Below are 25,562 nucleotides of genomic sequence, written 5' to 3' on the forward strand. Positions count from 1 at the left end.
TTGCAACAGCAAACGTATGTATTTTGATAAGAAATTAGTTTGACAGAGGCACATAAGGCTTCTTTGAAATGTACAAAGAACACTACAGTCAAATAACAACAGCCACTGTCTGAGAAAAGCTCGTAACTTGATCAGTTGAGGTACTGAGAGTGAGCAGCAGCAATCAGGGCAGCTCCGACGCCCGAACCGTCCTTTGTGAGCTTCACCGCCACCAACTCCGACGCCTCCTCGCCAAGCAGCTCCACCAGCGTGCTCTCCAGGCACTGCCGGAACTTGGTGTAATGCTCAAACAGCCCGCCGTCGATCGCGATGACTGTCCTCCTCTTGTCGCCTGGGGTGCCCCTACCAATCTTCCTGATTATCCCCACAATCCCGGCAGCGGCCAGCCGGGCAGACCTGCTGGTCACAATGTCGCAGATATCGACGACCATCTTCCGAGTCTCCAAGGACGTGTCTTTGATCTTCAGGGTTTCTGCCAGTTTTTCAGCTACAATCCTCAGATCAGGGGTTTCATCATGGTGCATTGCGGAAATATCAGGAGTCCTGAATGTCACACATGAGAAGAGGAGAAGCAGTCAGCACTGCGCCGCGTCGAGTCGTATGTTACAAAAAACCAATGAACTAGAAACATAATGCCATGGATTATCTGTTCTCTAACATTACTGCTCGCTACGTATAACACAGTTAGCAATGCAAATATACCTCAGAATGAAGCGAGTTTTGAGGTTGGTGCGTTTAATGTGACCAAAAATCAAAGACCGCGAGGCGATTTTAAGAAGCACCCGCCTCACGATGTCGCCAAGATACATTCCGGATATTAACTTTTCGAAGATCTGTAAAGGAAATGAATGTTAGGGCATTGCAATCTAAGGTTTAACACGAATGACAATTGTGTAAGTCCTACAAGCTTGCCTGCTCTCTAGGATTTAGGCTCTCCTTGTCTAATGCTTGATCATATTCTGTGATCGGAAGGCATGAAGAAGAGAAGTTGCCCCATTCGGTATTTATAACCTGAAACACAGAAAAGTACAGTCAGAAGACATGAATGAATTAGATAAGTGATCTTGTGCAGTGCACATTAGTTATTTGGAATTGAACAGGCATATAAACCTTACCATATTTCCTGATTTTGGTAACTCTCCTTCCAACTTGGGTATGGCATCTGCCTTTTCTAGATATGCGGCATTTGAGCCGGTACCTAATATCACACCGATGACAACATCTTCATCGTTATAGCTGCCCGTAGCCAGTGTCCCTACGGTGTCGTTTATCTGAACCATGAACAAGTAATGTCAAATACGTTCCCAACAGAAGATCGTGTTAGTGTGATTGAGAAAAATGCAACGCTAATCGCATCGGTTCAGAAGAGAAGAGAAGAGAACCTACCAACGCAGACACACGCATGTCGATACCTTGCTTCTCCATGGCCGTCTGCAATTCCGCGACTACATCTTTGCCGACCTGTAAAAAAATTCAAAGGTAATTTCAGATATACTTGTCAAGCAAATGGCACAACTCTGATTAAAAGGTGGATTTTCTTGAATGCATCTCCACAAAGCATGGAATACGTACCGCGTCATCGATGGCAAACGCCTTTGTCCACTTGATCAGGGTGCCCGATGCGATGGACGACTGCCTCACGGGGAAAGAGAACGTGAAGCCCAGCTCCCTCTGCTTGCCGTCCAACACTTTGTTATCTCCTTCATCTGCAACAAACTTGGCTAGCGCAGACGCGATGAAGCCAAACAACTCCTGAGGAGGCATGAGCACAAGGTCAAATGTGCCAACGAGACCATCACATTCAGGTACCAACAATACAGGGTAATGAGACTTGGAAACTGCAAAGCATGTGTACTAACCGCAGAGCTGCCTGACATGAGGTGAGGAGGAATAGAGACCTCCCTGGATTCACGCTTGACGACGCGCTTGTCCTTGCCAGCGAGCTGCACACGAAGCACGCGGAAGTTTGTTCCTCCAAGGTCCAGTGCGTAGAACAAGCCTTCTTCACTCCTAAATTCAGTCGCAACAAACGGTAATCACGCAAGCATACTATGAGGTGAAACTTCAATCTTTTAGTTGAAAGTGTCACTAAGTAAGAAGCATTTACAAATTAAAAGTAAGCTATTATGGTTCTAATAGCGAGTACTCCCTCAATTCCAAATTGGCCAAATATATAGAAAAGTCTGCTAAAATCTACAATATCATATATATATATATATATATATATATAATAGAAAAATATATTTCATAATGAATCTAATGAAGAATATTTGGTGCTGTAGACATTGACATATTCTTGTATAAACTTGGTCAAACTTAAATTACTTAATGAAGTTTGACTTATGACAAATCTAGAACTTGAATTATTTTGAAATGGAGGTAGTACTAAGTTCTTTTAGAAAAATACCCACTTCGTTGAAATTCAAGTCAAAAAATAACTTCAAGCTCTAGAAAGCATCTAAGAATATTCAAATGGAATTCGCTGATGAGAAGGCGTTCGCAGGCAAGTTATTAAACAGCAAACGTTCCACCGACACCCACAGTCGCAGACGAGAATTTTTACATACGTAGAGTGGTAAATTCTAGGCCGTTTTACACGGGTTGACGTCCGGACACGCAGGTGGGCAGCAGGGCACACACGTGCTGACGCCGCACAAGCGGCACGGTCGCCGGCGTGCAAGTGGACACGCGGATGCAAAAGAAACACAGAACGTGCAGTACTACGATCCGTCACATGCGCACTTGTTCAAGAAGATCTGTCAACACGCAGCATGGTGCTACTCCCACCATCTGTCAGCACGAGAAATCCAGCCTCGCCACCAACCGAGCTAGCTAGGTGAAGCCAACTACTAGTACAACACCTCATAATTATTATCAAATCGACTCAGGCAATGAACTTGATGCTAAGGCAGAGCCATCAATGCTAGTATCATATGTGTGCTGCTTCCTGCTCTTAATGCTCATTGGAAAGCAAATCGATGAAACTAATATGCAAATATTTTTGGTTTGTTCGTCCGAGAAATTTGCCATGAAAAATATAATTTTGTTTTATTGATGTATTACCATGAGCAGATTGAGATCGAGAAGGGTCGGGGAGAGTTACCCGTTGGGGAGGTTGTCGACGTAGGAGATGATCATCTTGATCTTGCTGCCGGCCTCCTGGTGCAGCCCAGCCCTCATCTCCTCCTCCATGGCCGTCGCCACGCCATCCAGCCGCGTCGCCGGGGTCGCGCACTCCTCCCGGAGCTGCGCTACCACCTTCTCCGCCACCGCATCCACCGCCGCCACCATGATCCCGACGCCGACGATCGAACAGAACCCGAAACTCCTACGATCAACCGAGAACCAAGCGAGCCGCAGGAAAAGAAGGCCGCTGATCAACTCCCGTGAGCCGTATATATGGTGGCCTTCTTTTCTTTCTTGGGCTGTAGTTCGCGAACAAGATTCAGTCGTGGGACGGGGAGGCGCTCGGGCGCTGAATTTATAATGTTGGCGGATCCCGTTAGAGAAAGCGACCGAGGAGAGGCCGGGTCGGATGGATATTGACGGGGTGGGATTGGAGGCTGCGTCGGCTTCGGAAACCTGGTGCTTATCTTGTTGTTTTGCTTCGATTCGAGGAGGCTGCGGACGACCACGACCAAACTCGGAGAGGCCGTCGCCAAGAGTGCTGCTGCTTTGAACCTTCACGAGGAGCGTATGACTTTGACTCGCTTGTTTTTTTTTTCACTCGACGACCCGTAGAAAAAAGGGCCATGGCAAAATAAGGTTTGTTCAAAACATGCGGGGAATCAGGTAGTTTTTTTCCTTGGCGAGAAGGGAGTTTTTATTCCAAACCAACAGGGGTGGTTTCGATCCTAAAACACGTGTTTTGGTTTCCTCTAAACAGGTTTAATCCTAAAACACGTTTAATACTAAAATTGCTTGGATAAGGGGTTGTTTGGATAGCGTACTTATCCAGTTCATTCAGATCGATGGGTCTAATCTACCCAAACATGGTTTTGTAAAAACAGCTTCTTAATCCAAACAAAGAATTCCAAAAACTTGTGTTAACAGAATAACTAACTAAAACTAGTTTTCCTATAATTTCGTTTTCTAAAAACTGAACTGTATCCAAACAACCACATATATAGTAGAGTTACAATCAGTCATTACAAGACTTCGAAGAAAATCTGAAGCCTTATGCAACCAACAGGGTGTGCTCCAAGCAGTCCGAGCATAGTTTGAAAGACTATGGGCTACTCTATTATGTGATCTATCAATCTTATAATGTTTAAACTCCCGTTCGTCCAATCTAGACTAAATAATCAAGATGTTGATCTGATGAGCAAGGCATTCACTATCGAAAACAATGCTCCTAGAGAATATGATTACACAATAATAGAAAGACTAGACCACTCAATGGCTAGTGGCATTCCTATTTTGATTGCCTGAATTTCTGCTTCAAGAGCGTTGTTACAGAAAATAAGGTTGTTATTATTCTGGCTAAAATTTATTATCTCAAATTTCTTGGGAAAGAGTACAAATTGCTTTATCTCTTGGGCAAGGACATTCATCTCGCTTTTTATATAAAACAACACAAGGGAACCATACAAAGATCAAAGATAAAAAAGCAATACGTAAAAGAGTAGCCACACAACCAAGAAGCACCCTAGACTACTGACTAGGAGAGAAACCACGCCTTCAAAATAAAACACCGGACATTGTAGCAAGGCATACACCAAAGACCATCTACCCTCTTGCTCTCGTCCGTGAAGTGTTGATCGTGCCTGCGGACAACAAGGATCGAGAGTGGTGACATTGAAGTCATGTGTAAAAGATAGGATGCACCCTAGATCACCCCACACCAGAGCTGAAAGAGCTTTGAGCCAACATCCGAGCTTGCCCACCAACAATACGCCGCGACCAAAAGGAACTTGGGCTCCAGGACAATGCCACCACGACCGTGATGATGCTACACACCACCGCCTTCGAGACCGAAGATACAACCAAGGATTTTCACCTGGAGCCCTTGGGGGAGGGGGCACAACGATGTCCCCCAAGAGGGACACAACATCCACATGCATCGCTGTCGCTGGCGCCGGAGCGTTGAGCTTTCGACCAGAGTCTCACCCACGCTACACCGAGGTACAACAGTTCAGAAAACCCATCGCCACCAAAACTGGCCTCCGAATCACGTTTGGGAGACGCCAAAACCGAAGCAACACCACCACTAGGATCACCCTTCGTCTCGCTCCTCGCCATCCGCACAACTAAGGAAGAGAAGCCACCACCACCACAACATCGCTCGATAGAGAGCCGACCTCGTAGTCCACCTTCCAAGACTGCCACCATGACATCCCCAAATGAACCCTTCATCGTCGCTATAACACGTGGACACCTCCCCAACCAACCCGCAAGACCCAACCCCCGACATGGATGGAGCTGACAAAGCAACCCCGAGCAGGAGGACCAACATCCGTCACCTGCATCGACGCTTAGCCCACTCCTTCAGCCACCTGCCAGCCTGCGTGACCATGGTGGTCGACTCCTCCGGCCGCCAAGTAGCCACACCAAGCCAACCACAACCTCCATCGGCTCCCTGCAGCATGCACAACCACCATCGTATCGCATCACGAGCAACCGCCAAATATATACATAAAGCACAAAAGGTTATATAGTATGGAACCACTTTTCAGGACTTTTTGAAATTTTTAACCAAACAAAACATAAAATGATAGCTATTATATAAACTGAGTTTAAATAAATAAATAAAGTAACATTGCACTTAAATTTGCACTTCGAGAATCAAATATGGGTTAGAGCATCTCTAACAAATCCCCTATAATTTAGAAGAGCAAACATCCGAGAATCCTTTGGAGGAGTATATTAGCTCCTTTCAAAAGGTGTATTTTTTATCCGATCCCTAAGCTTAACTCCCTACTCTCCGGGGAATCCTCGCCGGAGGTGAGCGTGGTGGCGCCTTCCACGCCCGTGTCCATTGACCTCAATGCCATGCCGGTGGCCGGTGGATCATCATCCGGAGGGCGCGAGGAAACGCACGCGGGAGATGCCAACCAACATGCTCCCCAGCGCCTGCAGCCTGTTCGACAGATTGCCGACGGCCGAAATCCAACAATGTCGTCCTCGGCATCGAAGGCCCGTTTAGGGGCTACTAACGGTGTCCGGGATTAGGGGGTGCTAACCTGGTAGGCCCATGCTCCTCGGTTGGGCCGATGGACATTCATTCATACTCAACAAAAAGAGTATGATGTGGGCTTATTCTTTAATGAGATGGCATTGATGTCATATTTAGATGTGAGGTATTATTTCACATCTAGATGAGATATAGTCAGACCTATATTTTAATGGCATACGGGACATGGATGATGTCAAAACGTTGGATTAGTCGGGACCACTGCTGCTCTATTATCCAGCAATTCCATTGGTTTATGACTATTATGATGCTAAATTCTAACAATATTTGGATTTTGTGTGCACTACATGTGAGGCAGGGAAGCTAATTTTAAGGCCCTTGCATTGTACCGCATGCCCTAATACTTATGTCCCATTCTAGGTCATTCACCTGGACTTCTTGGATAAACCTCCTCCAGGCAACCCCCGTATACCTCATAATACAAACTTGCACTTTAGACAGATGAAGAAGAGATGGTTTAGGTTTCTCCGCAAGCTAGATATTGTCTACGCAAATTATGGTCAGATGCTATCAGAGGTTGCATCAGTTGGCACTACTAAAGGATGTTCGAAAGTCTCTTCCAGCGGGATCACATCAACACATAATGTTGCAGAATGTTTCAAGGAGCGTAAGAGAAAAATGTTGTCTGACAAGGAAGCAATGGGTGCTCGAAGGAAGATATTGGTAAAGACAGCCACCTACAAACAAGAACAAGTTCACTCGGTAGTGATAAATAACAATGAATATTCTTTGTATACTTTCCTTTGAAAACCCCAATGGGGAAAAATAGAAAGTATTGCATATGTCGCCTTGTTAAAACCTTTTATGAGAAACTTCAAGAGAAATTTTATAAGGGAAAACAGTGCGATGTGATATGTTACTCCAAGGAACATAACAATGTTCCGTCGCGGGTGGAACATTGTTTGGCATTGTCAATAACAATGATCGCGGCTGGCGCTAACAATGTTATTCCGATCAACAGAATAATGTTTTCGCTGCTGTTTATTGAAACAAGCATTGTTGCTTTTGGAGTCAATCCAGACGACCTGTCTAGCTCAGGCAAAATAATTTTTTTAGAATACTTCAATGGCGTACCATATTTTTATAGAAGGGAGCAAATATTTATAAGAAACCGACGATCAATGCGAACATCAGTCGTCGGTACACCCACACCAAAGTACAAACAAAGCTAACTCCTCACAAATCTATGTAGACCACCCACACCAAAACCAGCGTGCGACCAATCATGGATGTCCGCAAGTATAGCCAAAGCAAGCTCTCTAGGGCCAACCACCTGCTCCGACCGGTTGAATACACGGGCATTTCTTTGCTTCCAAATGGCCCACAACGCTCCGATGACCAATGAGTCAAATCCTCTCTTCTCCTTTCCATGGAATCCTCTCCTAGCCCTAAGCCACCACTCCTCGAGTGGGTCCTGCCCATCCGGGATGCCAACATTTACATGCAGAGTGTGAAAACACGTGCGCCAAGCTTCTCTTGCGTAGGAGCACTACACCAGCATGTGCTCGATGTTGTCCTCATCTTGCAAGAAAATGTAACAATCCGAAGGCTCCTCTTGAAGACCATGGCATGCTCTCCTGTTTGAGGTCCACAATCTATGCTGCACCGCGAGCCATGTAAATATCTTGCACTTTAGCGGGGCCCAACTGCGCCAAATGGCCGTGGCCGTGGGGAATCGGATCCCGCCCTGACAGAGTTGCATGTACGTGGATCTCGCAGTATAAGCTCCTGAAGGGTCGTGACTGAATTTGTCCTGGCTCTGTATGTCCCTCTGCACCATCGCAATAGCATGCCTCAGGTGCACCATCTGTAGTAAACCCGTGAAGAAGAAATGGGAGTGGGTGTCGTTGGTCCATCTCTCCCCCAGCAACGCCTGGGCTATGGTCCTCGAGTTCCTGGTCCTGGTGTCCACCCCGTGCAGAACGAGAGGGGCAATGTCTCCGACTGAGAAACCATGAATCCATCTGTCTATCCAAAAAAGCACTTTGTCACCTTTCCCGACGGTAGTCTTCACAAGACTATCAAATACTTGTTTGGCCTCATCGTCCACCATCATATGCAAACCCTACCAAGGCCTACGGGGATCAGTCCGTCTTATCCACTCCCAACACACTCTGAGCGCAATCGCTTGCAAGATCAGATTCTTCACTCCCAAGCCTCTGAAGGCTGCCGGCTTGCAAATATTGTCCCACGCAACTATGCATTGCCCTCTGGAGACCCGATCCTTACCAGCCCAGAAGAAAGAGCGCAACCATCCGTTGATATCGTCAAACACCCAGGCAGGAGCGTCCATGACCAGCAAATGATGCACCGGCCCCGCCGAGATCACTGACTTGACAAAAACTAACGTCTCTGCCATGCGGGGATGAAATGCCTCACCTGATCAAGTAGTGGCTGCCACTGCGCCCTGGTGAAAGTGAAACTAATCCGCGGGTGGTTTTGGTAATTCACAACAACATATAGCTCATTGAACTAATACTCTTTCAAGATCTATGTTTCAGAAAGTTCAATGATTGGTATGGCATGGACTAGAGATGTGGACCCCTCAAAATGCTAAGGACACATATTGGCAAAAGCTCAAGACTCTACCTTTTTCATTTTAGTGATCCAAGATCACATTGAGTTTATAGGAAAGTCAATACTATTAAAAGGGGATGATGTGTTGCTTAATGACTTGCTTGCTCAAAATGCTTAGTGATATGCTCCAAAAACCCTCAACCACTTTCTCATTTCCACAAATGTCCTAAACCTAAAGTCAAACTCGACCCCACTGATTTGATCTATCCGGCGCCACCAAGTTCACTTGACATAGCCATATCCACAAACCCTAATCAGTTCGGTCTCACCGATAGGGATCTCGATCTCACCGAGATGGGAATGCAAACTCTCTGTTTCCCTTCGTAACGTTTCGGTCTAACCGAAGTGAGCGATCGGTCCCACCAAGTTGACATTGCAAACTCTCTGTTTCCGTTTTGTAACGTTTCGGTCTAACCGAGATGAGCGATCGGTCCCATCGAGTTTGCCTGACCAACTCTCTATTTGCTTATTACTGAAATCGGTCGCACTGAGTTCATGTGATCGGTCTCACCGAGATGAAGTTTTGCCCTAACCCTAGCGCATCGGTCTCGCCGAGTTGATGTTGTCGGTCCCACCGAAATGCCTTCACATTTTGAACCAAGTCGGTCTGACCGAGTTTAACCATTCGGTCCCACCGAGTTTGGGAATTTGTGTGTAACTGTTAGATTTTGTGTGGAGGCTATATATACCCCTCCACCCCTTCTCCATCTGTGAGAGAGCCATCAGAATGTGCCTACACTTCCACTACTCATTTTTTGAGAGAGAACCACCCACTCATGTGTTGAGACTAAGACATTCCAATCCAACCACAAGAATCTTGATCTCTAGCCTTCCCCAAGTTGCTTTCCACTCAAATCATCTTTCCACCATAGCCAAATCCGTGAGAGAGAGTTGAGTGTTGGGTAGACTATTATTTGAAGCACGAGAGCAAGGAGTTCAACATCAACACACCATCTATTACCTTTTGGAGAGTGGTGTCTCCTAGATTGGTTAGGTGTCACTTGGGAGCCTCCGTCAAGATTGTGGAGTTGAACCAAGGAGTTTGTAAGGGCAAGGAGATCGCCTACTTCATGAAGATTGAAGAAAATATGCCCTAGAGGCAATAATAAAGTTATTATTTATTTCCTAAATTCATGATAAATGTTTATTATTCATGCTATAATTGTATTAACTGGAAACTTAGTACATGTGTGAATACATAGACAAAACATATAGTCCCTAGTATGCCTCTACTTGACTAGCTCGTTAATCAAAGATGGTTATGTTTCCTAAACATAGACATGTGTTGTCATTTGATGAATGAGATCACATCATTAGGAGAATGATGTGATGGACATGACCCATCCGTTAGCTTAGCATTATGATTGTGTCAGTTTCATTGCTACTGCTTTCTTCATGACTTATACAAGTTCCTCAGACTATGAGATTATGCAACTCCCGAATACCGGAGGAACACTTTGTGTGCTATCAAATGTCACAACGTAAAAGGGTGATTATAAAGATGCTCTACAGGTGTCTCAAAAGGTGTTTGTTGAGTTGGCATAGATCGAGATTAGGATTTGTCACTCTGTGTTTCAGAGAGGTATCTCTGGGCCCTCTCGGTAATACTCATCACTATAAGCCTTGCAAGCATTGTAATAATGAGTTAGTTGCGGGATGAAGTATTACGGAACGAGTAAAGAGACTTGCCGGTAACGAGATTGAACTAGGTATGATGATACCGACGATCGAATCTCGGGCAAGTAACATACCTATGATGAAGGGAACAACATATGTTGTTATGCGCTTTGACCGATAAAGATCTTCTTAGAATTTTTAGGAACCAATATGAGCATCCTGGTTCCGCTATTGGTTATTGACCGGAGACGTGTCTCGGTCATGTCTACATAGTTCTCGAACCCGTAGGGTCCGCACGCTTAATGTTCGATGACGATTGGTATTATGAGTTTATGTGATATGATGTACCGAAGGTTGTTTGGAGTCCTGGATATGATCATAGATATGATGAGGAGTCTTGAAATGGTCGAGACATAAATATTGATATATTGGACGACTATATTCGGACGCCGGAAGTGTTCCGGAGAAGTTTCGGATAAAACCGGAGTGCCGGAGGGTTATCGGAACCGCCAGGGAACTAATGGGCCTCGATGGGCCTTAGCGGAGAGAGAGAGAGGAGCGGCTAGGGCAGGTCACCCCCCCTCCCCTTGAGTCCGAATAGGACAAGGAAGGGGGGCCCTTTCCTGTTGGAAATATGCCCTAGAGGCAATAATAAATTGATTATTATTATATTTCCTTGTTCATGATAATTGTTTATTATCCATGCTAGAATTGTATTGATAGGAAACTCAGATACATGTGTGGATACATAGACAACACCATGTCCCTAGTAAGCCTCTAGTTGACTAGCTCGTTAATCAATAGATGGTTACGGTTTCCTGACCATGGACATTGGATGTTGTTGATAACGGGATCACATCATTAGGAGAATGATGTGATGGACAAGACCCAATCCTAAGCCTAGCACAAGATCATGTAGTTCGTATGCTAAAGCTTTTCTAATGTCAAGTATCATTTCCTTAGACCATGAGATTGTGCAACTCCCGGATACCGTAGGAGTGCTTTGGGTGTGCCAAACGTCACAACGTAACTGGGTGGCTATAAAGGTACACTACGGGTATCTCTGAAAGTGTCTGTTGGGTTGGCACGAATCGAGATTGGGATTTGTCACTCCGTGTAAACGGAGAGGTATCTCTGGGCCCACTCGGTAGGACATCATCATAATGTGCACAATGTGACCAAGGGGTTGATCACGGGATGATGTGTTACGGAACGAGTAAAGAGACTTGCCGGTAACGAGATTGAACAAGGTATCGGTATACCGACGATCGAATCTCGGGCAAGTACCATACCGCTAGACAAAGGGAATTGTATACGGGATCGATTGAGTCCTTGACATCGTGGTTCATCCGATGAGATCATCGTGGAACATGTGGGAGCCAACATGGGTATCCAGATCCCGCTGTTGGTTATTGACCGGAGAACATCTCGGTCATGTCTGCATGTCTCCCGAACCCGTAGGGTCTACACACTTAAGGTTCGATGACGCTAGGGTTATATAGGAAGCTTGTATGTGGTTACCGAATGTTGTTCGGAGTCCCGGATGAGATCCCGGACGTCACTAGGAGTTCCGGAATGGTCCGGAGGTAAAGATTTATATATAGGAAGTCCTGTTTCGGCCATCGGGACAAGTTTCGGGGTCATCGGTATTGTACCGGGACCACCGGAAGGGTCCCAGGGGCCCACTGGGTGGGGCCACCTGCCCCGGGGGGCCACATGGGCTGTAGGAGGTGCGCCTTGGCCTACATGGGCCAAGGGCACCAGCCCCTAGAGGCCCATGCACCAAGATATAGGAAAAAGGGGAGAGTCCTAAAGGGGGAAGGCACCTCCGAGGTGCCTTGGGGAGGATGGACTCCTCCCCCCCTCTTAGCCGCACCCTTTCCTTGGAGGAAGGGGCAAGGCTGCACCTCCCCCCTCTCCCCTGCCCCTATATATAGTGGAGGGGAGGGAGGGCATCCATACCTGAGCCCTTGGCGCCTCCCTCCCTCCCGTGACACCTCCTCCTCTCTCGTAGGTGCTTGGCGAAGCCCTGCAGGATTGCCACGCTCCTCCATCACCACCACGCCGTTGTGCTGCTGCTGGATGGAGTCTTCCTCAACCTCTCCCTCTCTCCTTGCTGGATCAAGTCGTGGGAGACATCGTCGAGCTGTACGTGTGTTGAACGCGGAGGTGCTGTCCGTTCGGCACTAGGATCATCGGTGATCTGAATCACGACGAGTACGACTCCATCAACCCCGTTCACTTGAACGCTTCCGCTTAGCGATCTACAAGGGTATGTAGATGCACTCTCCTTCCCCTCGTTGCTGGTCTCTCCATAGATAGATCTTGGTGACACGTAGGAAAATTTTGAATTTGTGCTACGTTCCCCAAGCAGTGGCATCATGAGCTAGGTCTATTGCGTAGATTCTTTGCACGAGTAGAACACAAAGTAGTTGTGGGCGTCGATATTGTTAAATATGCTTGCCGTTACTAGTCTTATCTTGATTCGGCGGCATCGTGGGATGAAGCGGCCCGGACCAACCTTACACGTACGCTTACGTGAGACCGGTTCCACCGACAAACATGCACTAGTTGCATAAGGTGGCTGGCGGGTGTCTGTCTCTCCCACTTTAGTCGGATCGGATTCGATGAAAAGGGTCCTTATGAAGGGTAAATAGCAATTGGCATATCACGTTGTGGTTCATGCGTAGGTAAGAAACGTTCTTGCTAGAAACCCATAGCAGCCACGTAAAACATGCAAACAACAATTAGAGGACGTCTAACTTGTTTTTGCAGGGTATGCTATGTGATGTGATATGGCCAAAAAGGATGTGATGAATGATATATGTGATGTATGAGACTGATCATGTTCTTGTAATAGGAATCACGACTTGCATGTCGATGAGTATGACAACCGGCAGGAGCCATAGGAGTTGTCTTTATTTATTTGTGACCTGCGTGTCAACTTAAACGTCATGTAATTACTTTACTTTATTGCTAACCGTTAGCCATAGTAGTAGAAGTAATAGTTGGCGAGGCAACTTCATGAAGACACGATGATGGAGATCATGATGATGGAGATCATGGTGTCATGCCGGTGACGATGATGATCATGGAGCCCCGAAGATGGAGATCAAAAGGAGCAAAGTGATGATGGCCATATCATGTCACTATTTGATTGCATGTGATGTTTATCATGTTTATACATCTTATTTGCTTAGAACGATGGTAGTAAATAAGATGATCCCTTACAACAATTTCAAGAAGTGTTCTCCCCTAACTGTGCACCGTTGCGACAGTTCGCTGTTTCAAAACATCACGTGATGATCGGGTGTTTTATTCAGACGTTCAAATACAACGGGTGTTGACGAGCCTAGCATGTACAGACATGGCCTCAGAACACACGCGAAACACTTAGGGTTAACTTGACGAGCCTAGCATGTACAGACATGGCCTTGGAACACGGAGACCGAAAGGTCGAGCATGAGTCGTATAGAAGATACGATCAACATGAAGATGTTCACCGATGATGACTAGTCCGTCTCACGTGATGATCGGACACGGCCTAGTTTGACTCGGATCATGTAATCACTTAGATGATTAGAGGGATGTCTATCTAAGTGGGAGTTCATAAGATGAACTTAATTATCCTGAACATAGTCAAAAGGTTTTTGCAAATTATGTCGTAGCTCACGCTATAGTTCTACTGTTTAGATATGTTCCTAGAGAAAAATTAGTTGAAAGTTGATAGTAGCAATTATGCGGACTAGGTCCGTAAACTGAGGATTGTCCTCATTGCTTCATAGAAGGCTTATGTCCTTAATGCACCGCTCAGTGTGCTGAACCTCGAACGTTGTCTGTGGTTGTTGCGAACATCTGACATACACGTTTTGACAACTACGTGATAGTTCAGTTAAACGGTTTAGAGTTGAGGCACCAAAGACGTTTTTGAAACATCGCGAAACATATGAGATGTTTTGAGGGCTGAAATTGGGATTTCAGGCTCGTGCCCATGTCAAGAGGTATAAGACCTCCGATGACTTTCTTAACCTGCAAACTAAGGAGAAAAGCTCAATTGTTGAGCTTGTGCTCAGATTGTCTGAGTACAATAATCATTTGAATCGAGTGGGAGTTGATCTTCCAGATAAGACAGTGATGGTTCTCCGAAGTCATTACCACCAAGCTGCTAGAGCTTCGTGATGAACTATAATATATCAGGGACATATATGATGATCCTTGAGATACTCGCGATGTTTGACACCGCGAAAGTAGAAATCAAGAAGGAGCATCAATTGTTGATGGTTGGTAAAACCACTAGTTTCAAGAAGGGCAAGGGCAAGAAGGGATACTTCATGAAATGGCAAATCTGCTGCTGCTCTAGTGAAGACACCCAAGGTAAAACCCAAACCCGAGACTAAGTGCTTCTGTAATAAGGGGAGATACTTGGTAGATAAGAAGGCTGGCAAGGTGGATAGAAGTATATTGCATATACATTGTGTTAATGTGTACTTTGCTAGTACTCCTAGTAGCACCAAGGTATTAGATACCGGTTCGGTTGCTAAGTGTTAGTAACTCGAAACAAAAGGCTACGGAATAAACGGAGACTAGCTAAAGGTGAGCTGACGATATGTGTTGGAAGTTTTTCCAAGCTTGATATGATCAAGCATCGCACGCTCCCTCTACCAAAGAGATTGGTGTTAAACCTAAATAATTGTTATTTGGTGTTTGCGTTGAGCATAGACATGATTGGATTACGTCTATCGCAATACGGTTATTCATTTAAGGAGAATAATGGTTACTCTGTTTATTTGAATAATACCTTCAATGGTCTTACACCTAAAATGAATGGTTTATTAAATCTCGATCGTAGTGATACACATGTTCATGCCAAAAGATAGTAATGATAGTACCACCTACTTGTGGCACTGCCACGTAAGTCATATCGGTATAAAACGCATGAAGAAGCTCCATATTGATGGATCTTTGGGCTCACTCGTTTTTGAAAAGTTTGAGACACGCGAACCATGTCTATTGGTGTATATGCATGAAGAAACTCCATGCAAATGGACCGTTTTGACTCACTTGATTTTGAATCACTTGGGACATGCAAATCATACCACACGGGCAAGATGACTGAAAAGCCTCGTTTTCAGTAAGATGGAACAAGATAGCAACTTGTTGGAAGTAATACATTTTGATGTGTACAGTCCAATGAGTGCTGAGGCATGTAGTGGATATTGTTATGTTCTTACTTCACAGATAATTTGAGTGGATGTTGAGTACATTTACTTGATGAATCATGAGTCTGAATTATTGAAAGGTTCAAGTAATTTCAGGGTGAAGTTGAAAGATCGTCGTGACAAGAGGATAAAATATCTATGATATGATCATGGAGATGAATATCTGAATTACGAGTTTGGCACAGAATTAAGACATTGTGGAAATAGTTTCACAACTAATACAGCCTGGAACACCATAGTGTGGTGGTGTGTCCGAACATCATAACTGCACCCTATTGGATATGATGCATACCATGATGTCTCTTATCGAAGTACCACTATAGTTTATGGGTTAGGCATTAGAGACAACCACATTCACTTTAAATAGGGCACCACGTAATTCCGTTGAGATGACACCATATGAATTATGGTTTAGAGAAACCTAAGCTGTCATTTCTTAAAAGTTTGGGGCTGCAACGCTTATGTGAAAAGTTTCAGGCTGATAAGCTCGAACCCAAAGCGGATAAATGCATCTTCATAGGACACCCAAAACAGTTGGGTATACCTCCTGTCTCAGATCCGAAAGCAATAAGGGATTGTTTCTAGAATCGGGTACTTTCTCGAGGAAAAGATTCTCTCGAAAGAATTGAGTGGGAGGATGGTGGAGACTTGATGAGGTTATTGAACAGTCTCTTCAACTAGTGTGTAGCAGGGCACAGGAAGTTGTTCCTGTGGCACGTACACCAACTGAAGTGGAAGCTTATGATAGTGATCATGAAACTTCGGATTGAGTCACTACCAAACCTCGTGGGATGACAAGGATGCGTACTACTTCAGAGTGGTACATAATCCTGTCTTGGAAGTCATGTTGCTAGACAACAATGAACCTACGAGCTATGGAGAAGCGATGGTGGGCCCGGATTCCGATAAATGGCTCAAGGCCATAAAACCCGAGAGAGGATCCATGTATGAAAACAAAGTGTAGACTTTGGAAGAACTACTTGATGGTCGTAAGGCTGTTAGGTACATATGGATTTTGAAAGGAAGACAGACAATGATGGTAAGTGTCACCATTGAGAAAGCTCGACTTGTCGTTAAGATGTTTTTCGACAAGTTCAAGGAGTTGACTACGATGAGACTTTCTCACTCGTAGCGATGCTAAGAGTCTGTTGGAATTATATTAGCAATTACTGCATTATTTATGAAATCTTGCAGATAGGATGTCAAAACATTGTTTCCTCGACGATTCTTGAGGAAAGGTTGTATGTGATACAACCGGAAGGTTTTGTCTATCATGAAATATGCTAATAAGTATGCAAAGCTCCAGCAATCCTTCTGAGGACTGGAGTGAGCATCTCGGAGTTGGAATGTATGCTTTGATGATGATCAAAGATTTTGGGTGTATACAAAGTTTATGAGAAACTTGTATTTCCAAAGAAGTGAGTGGGAGCACTATAGAATTTCTGATGAGTATATGTTGTTGACATATTAATGATCAGAAATGACGTAGAATTTCTGGAAAGCATATAGGGTTATTTGGAAAGTGTTTTCAATGGAAAACCTGGATTAAGCTACTTGAACATTGAGCATCAAGATCTATAAGGATAGATCAAAACGCTTAATAGTACTTTCAAATGAGCACATACCTTGACATGATCTTGAAGGTGTTCAAGATGAACCAGTCAAAGAAGGAGTTCTTGCCTGAGTTGTAAGGTACGAGGTTAAGACTTAAAGATCGACCATGGCAGAATAGAGAGAAAGGAACGAAGGTCGTCCCCTATGCTTAAGACATAGGCTCTACAGTATGCTATGCTATGTACCGCACCTGAAGTGTGCTCTACCATGAGTCAGTCAAGGGGTACAAGAGTGATCCAAGAATGGATCACAGGACAGCGGTCAAAGTTATCCTTAGTAACTAGTGGACTAAGGAATTTTCTCAATTATGGAGGTGGTAAAAGAGTTCGTCATAAAGGCTTACGCCGATGCAAGCTTAACACCTATCCGGATAGCTCTGAGTAGAGATACCGGATACGTATAATGGAGCAACAATTTAGAATAGCTCCAAGTAGAACAGTTATTTGGATTAGCTCCAAATAGAGCGTGGTAGCTACATCTAGGAGATGACATAGAGATTTGTAAAACACACACGGATCTGAAAGGTTCGGACCCGTTGACTAAAACCTCTCTCACAAGCAACATGATCAAACCTAAAACTCATTGAGTATTAATCACATAGTGATGTGAACTAGACTACTGATTCTAGTAAACTCTTGGGTGTTAGTCACATGGCGATGTGACCTGTGAGTGTTAATCACATGGCGATGTGGACTAGATTATTGACTCTAGTGCAAGTGGGAGACTGTTGGAAATATGCCCTAGAGGCAATAATAAATTGATTATTATTATATTTCCTTGTTCATGATAATCGTTTATTATCCATGCTAGAATTGTATTGATAGGAAACTCAGATACATGTGTGGATACATAGACAACACCATGTCCCTAGTAAGCCTCTAGTTGACTAGCTCGTTAATCAATAGATGGTTACGGTTTCCTGACCATGGACATTGGATGTCGTTGATAACGGGATCACATCATTAGGAGAATGATGTGATGGACAAGACCCAATCCTAAGCCTAGCACAAGATCATGTAGTTCGTATGCTAAAGCTTTTCTAATGTCAAGTATCATTTCCTTAGACCATGAGATTGTGCAACTCTCGGATACCGTAGGAGTGCTTTGGGTGTGCCAAACGTCACAACGTAACTGGGTGGCTATAAAGGTACACTACGGGTATCTCTGAAAGTGTCTGTTGGGTTGGCACGAATCGAGATTGGGATTTGTCACTCCGTGTAAACGGAGAGGTATCTCTGGGCCCACTCGGTAGGACATCATCATAATGTGCACAATGTGACCAAGGGGTTGATCACGGGATGATGTGTTACGGAACGAGTAAAGAGACTTGCCGGTAACGAGATTGAACAAGGTATCGGTATACCGACGATCGAATCTCGGGCAAGTACCATACCGCTAGACAAAGGGAATTGTATACGGGATCGATTGAGTCCTTGACATCGTGGTTCATCCGATGAGATCATCGTGGAACATGTGGGAGCCAACATGGGTATCCAGATCCCGCTGTTGGTTATTGACCGGAGAACGTCTCGGTCATGTATGCATGTCTCCCGAACCCATAGGGTCTACACACTTAAGGTTCGATGACGCTAGGGTTATATAGGAAGCTTGTATGTGGTTACCGAATGTTGTTCGGAGTCCCGGATGAGATCCCGGACATCATGAGGAGTTCCGGAATGGTCCGGAGGTAAAGATTTATATATAGGAAGTCCTGTTTCGGCCATCGGGACAAGTTTCGGGGTCATCGGTATTGTACCGGGACCACCGGAAGGGTCCCGGGGGCCCACCGGGTGGGGCCACCTGCCCCGGGGGGCCACATGGGCTGTAGGAGGTGCGCCTTGGCCTACATGGGCCAAGGGCACCAGCCCCTAGAGGCCCATGCGCCAAGATATAGGAAAAAGGGGAGAGTCCTAAAGGGGGAAGGCACCTCCAAGGTGCCTTGGGGAGGATGGACTCCTCCCCCCCTCTTAGCCGCACCCTTTCCTTGGAGGAAGGGGCAAGGCTGCGCCTCCCCCCTCTCCCCTGCCCCTATATATAGTGGAGGGGAGGGAGGGCATCCATACCTGAGCCCTTGGCGCCTCCCTCCCTCCCGTGACACCTCCTCCCCTCCCGTAGGTGCTTGGCGAAGCCCTGCAGGATTGCCACGCTCCTCCATCACCACCACGCCGTTGTGCTGCTGCTGGATGGAGTCTTCCTCAACCTCTCCCTCTCTCCTTGCTGGATCAAGTCGTGGGAGACATCGTCGAGCTGTACGTGTGTTGAACGCAGAGGTGCTGTCCGTTCGGCACTAGGATCATCGGTGATCTGAATCACGACGAGTACGACTCCATCAACCCCGTTCACTTGAACGCTTCCGCTTAGCGATCTACAAGGGTATGTAGATGCACTCTCCTTCCCCTCGTTGCTGGTCTCTCCATAGATAGATCTTGGTGACACGTAGGAAAATTTTGAATTTCTGCTACGTTCCCTAGCATTTCCTTCCCCCTCTCCCTCTCCTTCCTTCCCCCTCTTCCCCTCTTGGTGGAATCCTACTAGGACTAGTAGTCCTAGTAGGACTCCCCTCTTGGGGCGCGCCTACAGGGGCCGGTCGGCCTCCCCCTTGCTCCTATATATACGGGGGCAGGGGGGCCGGTAACTTCATCATCACCGTCACCATGCTGTCGTGCTAACGAAACTCTCCCTCGACCTCAGCTGGATCTAGAGTTCATGGGATGTCACCGAGCTGAACGTGTGCAGATCATGGAGGTGCCGTACCTTTGATGCTAGGATTGGTGGAATCGTGAAGACATATGACTACATCAACCGCGCTATCATAACGCTTCCTCTTTCGGTCTACGAGGGTACGTAGACAACACTCTCCCCTCTCATTACTATGCATCACCTAGAGATAGATATTGCGTGATCGTAGGATTTTTTTTGAAATTACTGCATTCCCCAACAGTGGCATCCGAGCCAGGTCTATGCGTAGATGTTATATGCACAAGTAGAACACAAAGAGTTGTGGGCGATAATAGTCATACTGCTTACCAGCATGTCATACTTTGATTCGGCGGTATTGTTGGATGAAGCGTCTCAGACCGACATTACGAGTATGCTTACGCGAGACTGGTTCTACCGACGTGCTTCGCACATAGGTGGCTGGTGAGTGTCTGTTTCTCCAACTATAGTTGAATCGAGTGTGGCTATGCCCGGTCCTTGTCGAAGGTTAAAACATCACACTTGACGAGAAAACGTTGTGGATTTGATGCGTAGGTAAGAACGGTTCTTGCTAGAAACCCGTAGTAGCCACGTAAAACTTGCAACAACAAAGTAGAGGATGTCTAACTTGTTTTTGCAGGGCTTGCTGTGATGTGATATGGTCAAGGCATGATGTGATATAAATTGTTGTATGAGATGATCATGTTTTGTATCAAAGTTATCGGCAACTGGCAGGAGCCATATGGTTGTCGCTTTATTGTATGCAATGCAATCGCCATGTAATTGTTTTACTTTATCACTAAGCGGTAGCGATAGTCGTAGTAACAATAGTTGGCGAGATGACAACGATGCTACGATGGAGATCAAGGTGTCGCGCCGGTGACGATAGAGATCATGACGATGCTTTGGTGATGGAGATCATGAGCACAAGATGATGATGGCCATATCATGTCACATATTTTGATTGCATATGATGTTTATCCTTTATGCATCTTATTTTTCTTAGAACGTCGGTAGCATTATAAGATGACCCCTTACTAAATTTCAAGGTACAAGTGTTCTCCTTGAGTATGCACCATTGCTACAGTTCGTCGTGCCGAGACACCATGTGATGATCGGATGTGATAAGCTCTATGTTCACATAAAACGGGTGCAAGCCAGTTTTGCACACGCAGAATACTCGGGTTAAACTTGACGACTCTAGCATATGCAGATATGGCCTCGGAACACTGAGACCAAAAGGTCGAGCATGAATCATATAGTAGATATGATCAACATAGTGATGTTCACCATTGAAAACTACTCCATCTCACGTGATGATTGGACATGGTTTAGTTGATTTGGATCACGTGATCACTTAGATGATTAGAGGGATGTCTATCTAAGTGGGAGTTCTTAAGTAATATGATTAATTGAACTTTAATTTATCATGAACTTAGTACTTGATAGTATTTTGCATGTCTATGTTGTTGTAGATCAATGACCCGTGCTACCGTTCCTTTGAATTTTAATGCGTTCCTAGAGAAAGCTAAGTTGAAAGATGATGGCAGCAACTACACGGACTGGGTCCGTAACTTGAGGATTATCCTCATTGCTGCATAGAAGAATTACGTCCTGGAAACACCGCTGGGTGGCAGGCCTGCTGCAGATGCTACTGACGATGTTAAGAACGTCTAGCAGAGCAAAGCTGATGACTACTCGATAGTTCAGTGTGCCATGCTTTACGGCTTAGAATCGGGAATTCAAAGACATTTTGAACGTCATGGAGCATATGAGATGTTTCAGGAGTTGAAGTTAATATTTCAAGCAAATGCCCGAGTTGAGAGATATGAAGTCTCCAACTAGTTCTACAGCTGCAAAATGGAGGAGAATTGTTATGTCAGTGAACACATACTCAGAATGGCTGGGTACCATAACCACTTGACTCAGCTGGGACTTGATCTTCCAGTTGATTGTGTCATTGACAGAGTTCTTCAATCACTGCCACCAAGCTATAAAGGCTTCGTGATGAACTATAATATGCAAGGGATGAACAAGACTATTCCCGAGCTCTTCGCAATGCTAAAGGCCACAGAGGTAGAAATCAAAAAGGAGCATCAAGTGTTGATGGTCAACAAGACCACTAGTTTCAAGAAAAAGGGCAAAGGAAAGAAGGGGAACTTCAAGAATAATGGAAAAAGGTTGCTGCTCAAGAGAAGAAACCCAAGTGTGGACCTAAGCCTGAATCTGAGTGCTTCTGCTGCAAAGGGACTGTTCACTGGAAGCGGAACTGCCCCAAGTATTTGGCGGATAAGAAGGATGGCAAAGTGAAAGGTATATTTGATATACATGTTATTGATGTGTACTTAACTAATGCTCGCAGTAGCGCCTGTGTATTTGATACTGGTTCTGTTGCTCATACTTGCAACTCAAAACAAGGGCTATGGTTTAAGCAAAGATTGGCTAAGGAGGAGGTGACGATGCGCGTGGGAAATGATCCCAAGGTCGATGTGATCACCGTCGGCACGCTACCTCTACATCTACCATCGGGATTAGTTTTAAACCTGAATAATTGTTATTTGGTGCCAGTGTTGAGCATGAACATTATATCTGGATATTATTTAATGCGAGACGATTATTCATTTAAATCAGAGAATAATGGTTGTTCTATTTATATGAGTAATATCTTTTATGGTCATGCACCCTTGCTGAGTGGTCTATTTTTGTTGAATCTTGATGGTGATGATACACATATTCATAATATTGAAGCCAAAAGATGCAAAGTTAATAATGATAGTGCAACTTATTTGTGGCACTGCCGTTTGGGTCATATCGGTGTAAAGCGCATGAAGAAACTCCATGCTGATGGACTTTTGGAATTCCTTGATTATGAACCCCTTGGTGCTTGCGAACCGTGCCTCATGGGCAAGATGACTAAAACTCCATTCTCTGGAACAATGGAATGAGCTACTGACTTGTTGGAAATAAAACATACCGATGTATGCGGTCCAATGAGTATTGAGGCTCGTGGCGGGTATCGTTATTTTCTTACCTTCACAGATGATTTGAGCAGATATTGTTATATCTACCTAATGAAGCATAAGTCTGAAACATTTGAAAAGTTCAAAGAATTTCAGAGTGAAGTGAAAAATCATCGTAACAAGAAAATAAAGTTTCTACGATCTGATCATGGAGGAGAATATTTGAGTTACGAGTTTGGTCTTCATTTGAAACAACATGGGATAGTTTCACAATTAACGCCTCCTGGAACACCACAGCGGAATGGTGTGTCCGAACGTCGTAACCATACTTTATTGGATTGGTGCGATCTATGATGTCTCTTACTGATTTACCACTTTAGAGACGGCTGCATTCACTTTAAATAGGGCACCATCAAAATCCGTTGAGACGACGCCTTATGAACTGTGGTTTGGCAAGAAACCAAAGTTGTCATTTCTTAAAGTCTGGGGCTGTGATGCTTATGTGAAAAAACTTCAACCTGATAAGATCGAACCGAAATCGGAGAAGCGCATCTTCATAGGATACCCAAAGGAAACTGTTGGGTACACCTTCTATCACAGATCCGAAGGCAAAATCTTTGTTGCTAAGAATGGATCCTTCCTAGAGAAGGAGTTTCTCTCGAAAGAAGTGAGTGGGAGGAAAGTAGAACTTGATGAGGTAATTCTACCTTCTCCCTTATTGGAAAGTAGTTCATCACAGAAATCAGTTCCCGTGATTCCTACACCAATTAGCGAGGAAGTTAATGATGATGATCATGAAACTTCAGATCAAGTTACTACCGAACTTCACAGGTCTTCTAGAGTAAGATCCGCACCAGAGTGGTACGGTAATCCTGTTCTAGAAGTCATGTTACTAGACCATGATGAACCTATGAACTATGAGGAAGCGATGATGAGCCCAGATTCTGCGAAATGGTTGAGGCCATGAAATCTGAGATGGGATCCATGTATGAGAACAAAGTGTGGACTTTGGTGGACTTGCCCGATGATCGGCAAGCCATAGAAAATAAATGGATCTTTAAGAAGAAGACCGACACAGATGGTAATGTTATTGTTTACAAAGCTCGACTTGTTGCAAAAGGTTTTTGACAAGTTCAAGGAGTTGACTACAATGAGACTTTCTCACCCATAGCGATGCTTAAGCCTGTTCGAATCATGTTAGCAGTTGCTGCATTTTATGATTATGAAATTTGGCAAATGGATGTCAAAATTGCATTCCTGAATGGATTTCTGGAAGAAGAGTTGTATATGATGCAACCAGAAGGTTTTGTCGATCCAAAGGGTGCTAACAAAGTGTGCAAGCTACAACAATCCATTTATGGACTGGTGCAAGCCTCTCGGAGTTGGAATAAACACTTTGATAGTGTGATCAAAGCATATGGTTTTATACAGACCTTTGGAGAAGCCTGTATTTACAAGAAAGTGAGTGGGAGCTCTGTAGCATTTCTGATATTATATGGGGATGACATATTGTTGACTGGAAATGATATAGAATTTCTGGATAGCATAAAGGGATACCTGAATAAGAGTTATTCCATGAAAGACCTCGATGAAGCTGCTTACATATTGGGCATCAAGATCTATAGAGATAGATCAAGACGCTTAATTGGACTTTCACAAAGCACATACCTTGAAAAAGTTTTGAAGAAGTTCAAAATGGACCAGTCAAAGAAAGGGTTCTTGCCTGTGTTACAAGGTGTGAAATTGAGTCAGACTCAATACCCGACCACTACAGAAGATAGAGAGAAAATGAAAGTCATTCCCTATGCTTCAGCCATAGGTTCTATCATGTATGCAATGCTGTGTACCAGACCTGATGTATGTCTTGCTATAAGCATAGCAAGGAGGTACCAAAGTAATCCTGGAGTGAAGCACTGGACAACGGTCAAGAATATCCTGAAATACCTGAAAAGGACTAAGGATATGTTGCTCGTTTATGGAGGTGAAAAAGAGCTCGTCATAAACGGTTACGTTGATGCAAGCTTTGACAAAGATCCGGATGACTCTAAGTCGCAAAACCAGATACGTATTTTTATTGAATGGAGGAGCTATCAGTTGGTGCAGTCCCAAGCAGAGCGTCGTGGCGGGATCTACGTGTGAAGCGTAGTACATTGCTGCTTTGGAAGCAGCGAATGAAGGAGTTTGAATGAAGGAGTTCATATCCGATCTAGGTGTCATACCTAGTGCATCGAGTCCAATGAAAATCTTTTGTGACAATACTGGTGCAATTGCCTTGGCAAAGGAATCTAGATTTCACAAAAGAACCAAGCACATCCAGAGGCGCTTCAATTCCATCCATAATCAAGTGTCGAAGGGGGACATAGATATTTGCAAGATACACACGGATCTGAATGTTGCAGACCCGTTGACTAAGCCTCTTCCACGAGCAAAACATGATCAACACCAAAGCTCCATGGGTGTTAGAATCATTACTATGTAATCTAGATTATTGACTCTAGTGCAAGTGGGAGACTGAAGGAAATATGCCCTAGAGGCAATAATAATGTTATTATTTATTTCCTTAATTCATGATAAATGTTTATTATTCATGCTATAATTGTATTAACCGGAAACTTAGTACATGTGTGAATACATAGACAAAACATATAGTCCCTAGTATGCCTCTACTTGACTAGCTCGTTAATC

General features: G+C 44.6%; 1 protein-coding gene across 1 annotated transcript; it reads right to left on the bottom strand.

The window, feature by feature from the left end:
• LOC123115324 (hexokinase-7) lies at nt 1-3,584 on the bottom strand. The gene is made up of 8 exons (XM_044536505.1): nt 3,104-3,584; nt 1,860-2,010; nt 1,573-1,752; nt 1,387-1,461; nt 1,116-1,271; nt 913-1,011; nt 703-833; nt 1-543 (listed from the first exon to the last, which is right to left on the bottom strand). The coding sequence occupies exons 1-8, from the start codon at nt 3,289-3,291 to the stop codon at nt 132-134; spliced, it is 1,392 nt and encodes a 463-aa protein (XP_044392440.1). The 5' UTR covers nt 3,292-3,584; the 3' UTR covers nt 1-131.
• Nucleotides 3,585-25,562: the final 21,978 nt, after the last annotated feature.

Source organism: Triticum aestivum, chromosome 1B (genome assembly GCF_018294505.1).
Source record: "Triticum aestivum cultivar Chinese Spring chromosome 1B, IWGSC CS RefSeq v2.1, whole genome shotgun sequence".
Lineage (NCBI taxonomy): Eukaryota > Viridiplantae > Streptophyta > Magnoliopsida > Poales > Poaceae > Triticum > Triticum aestivum.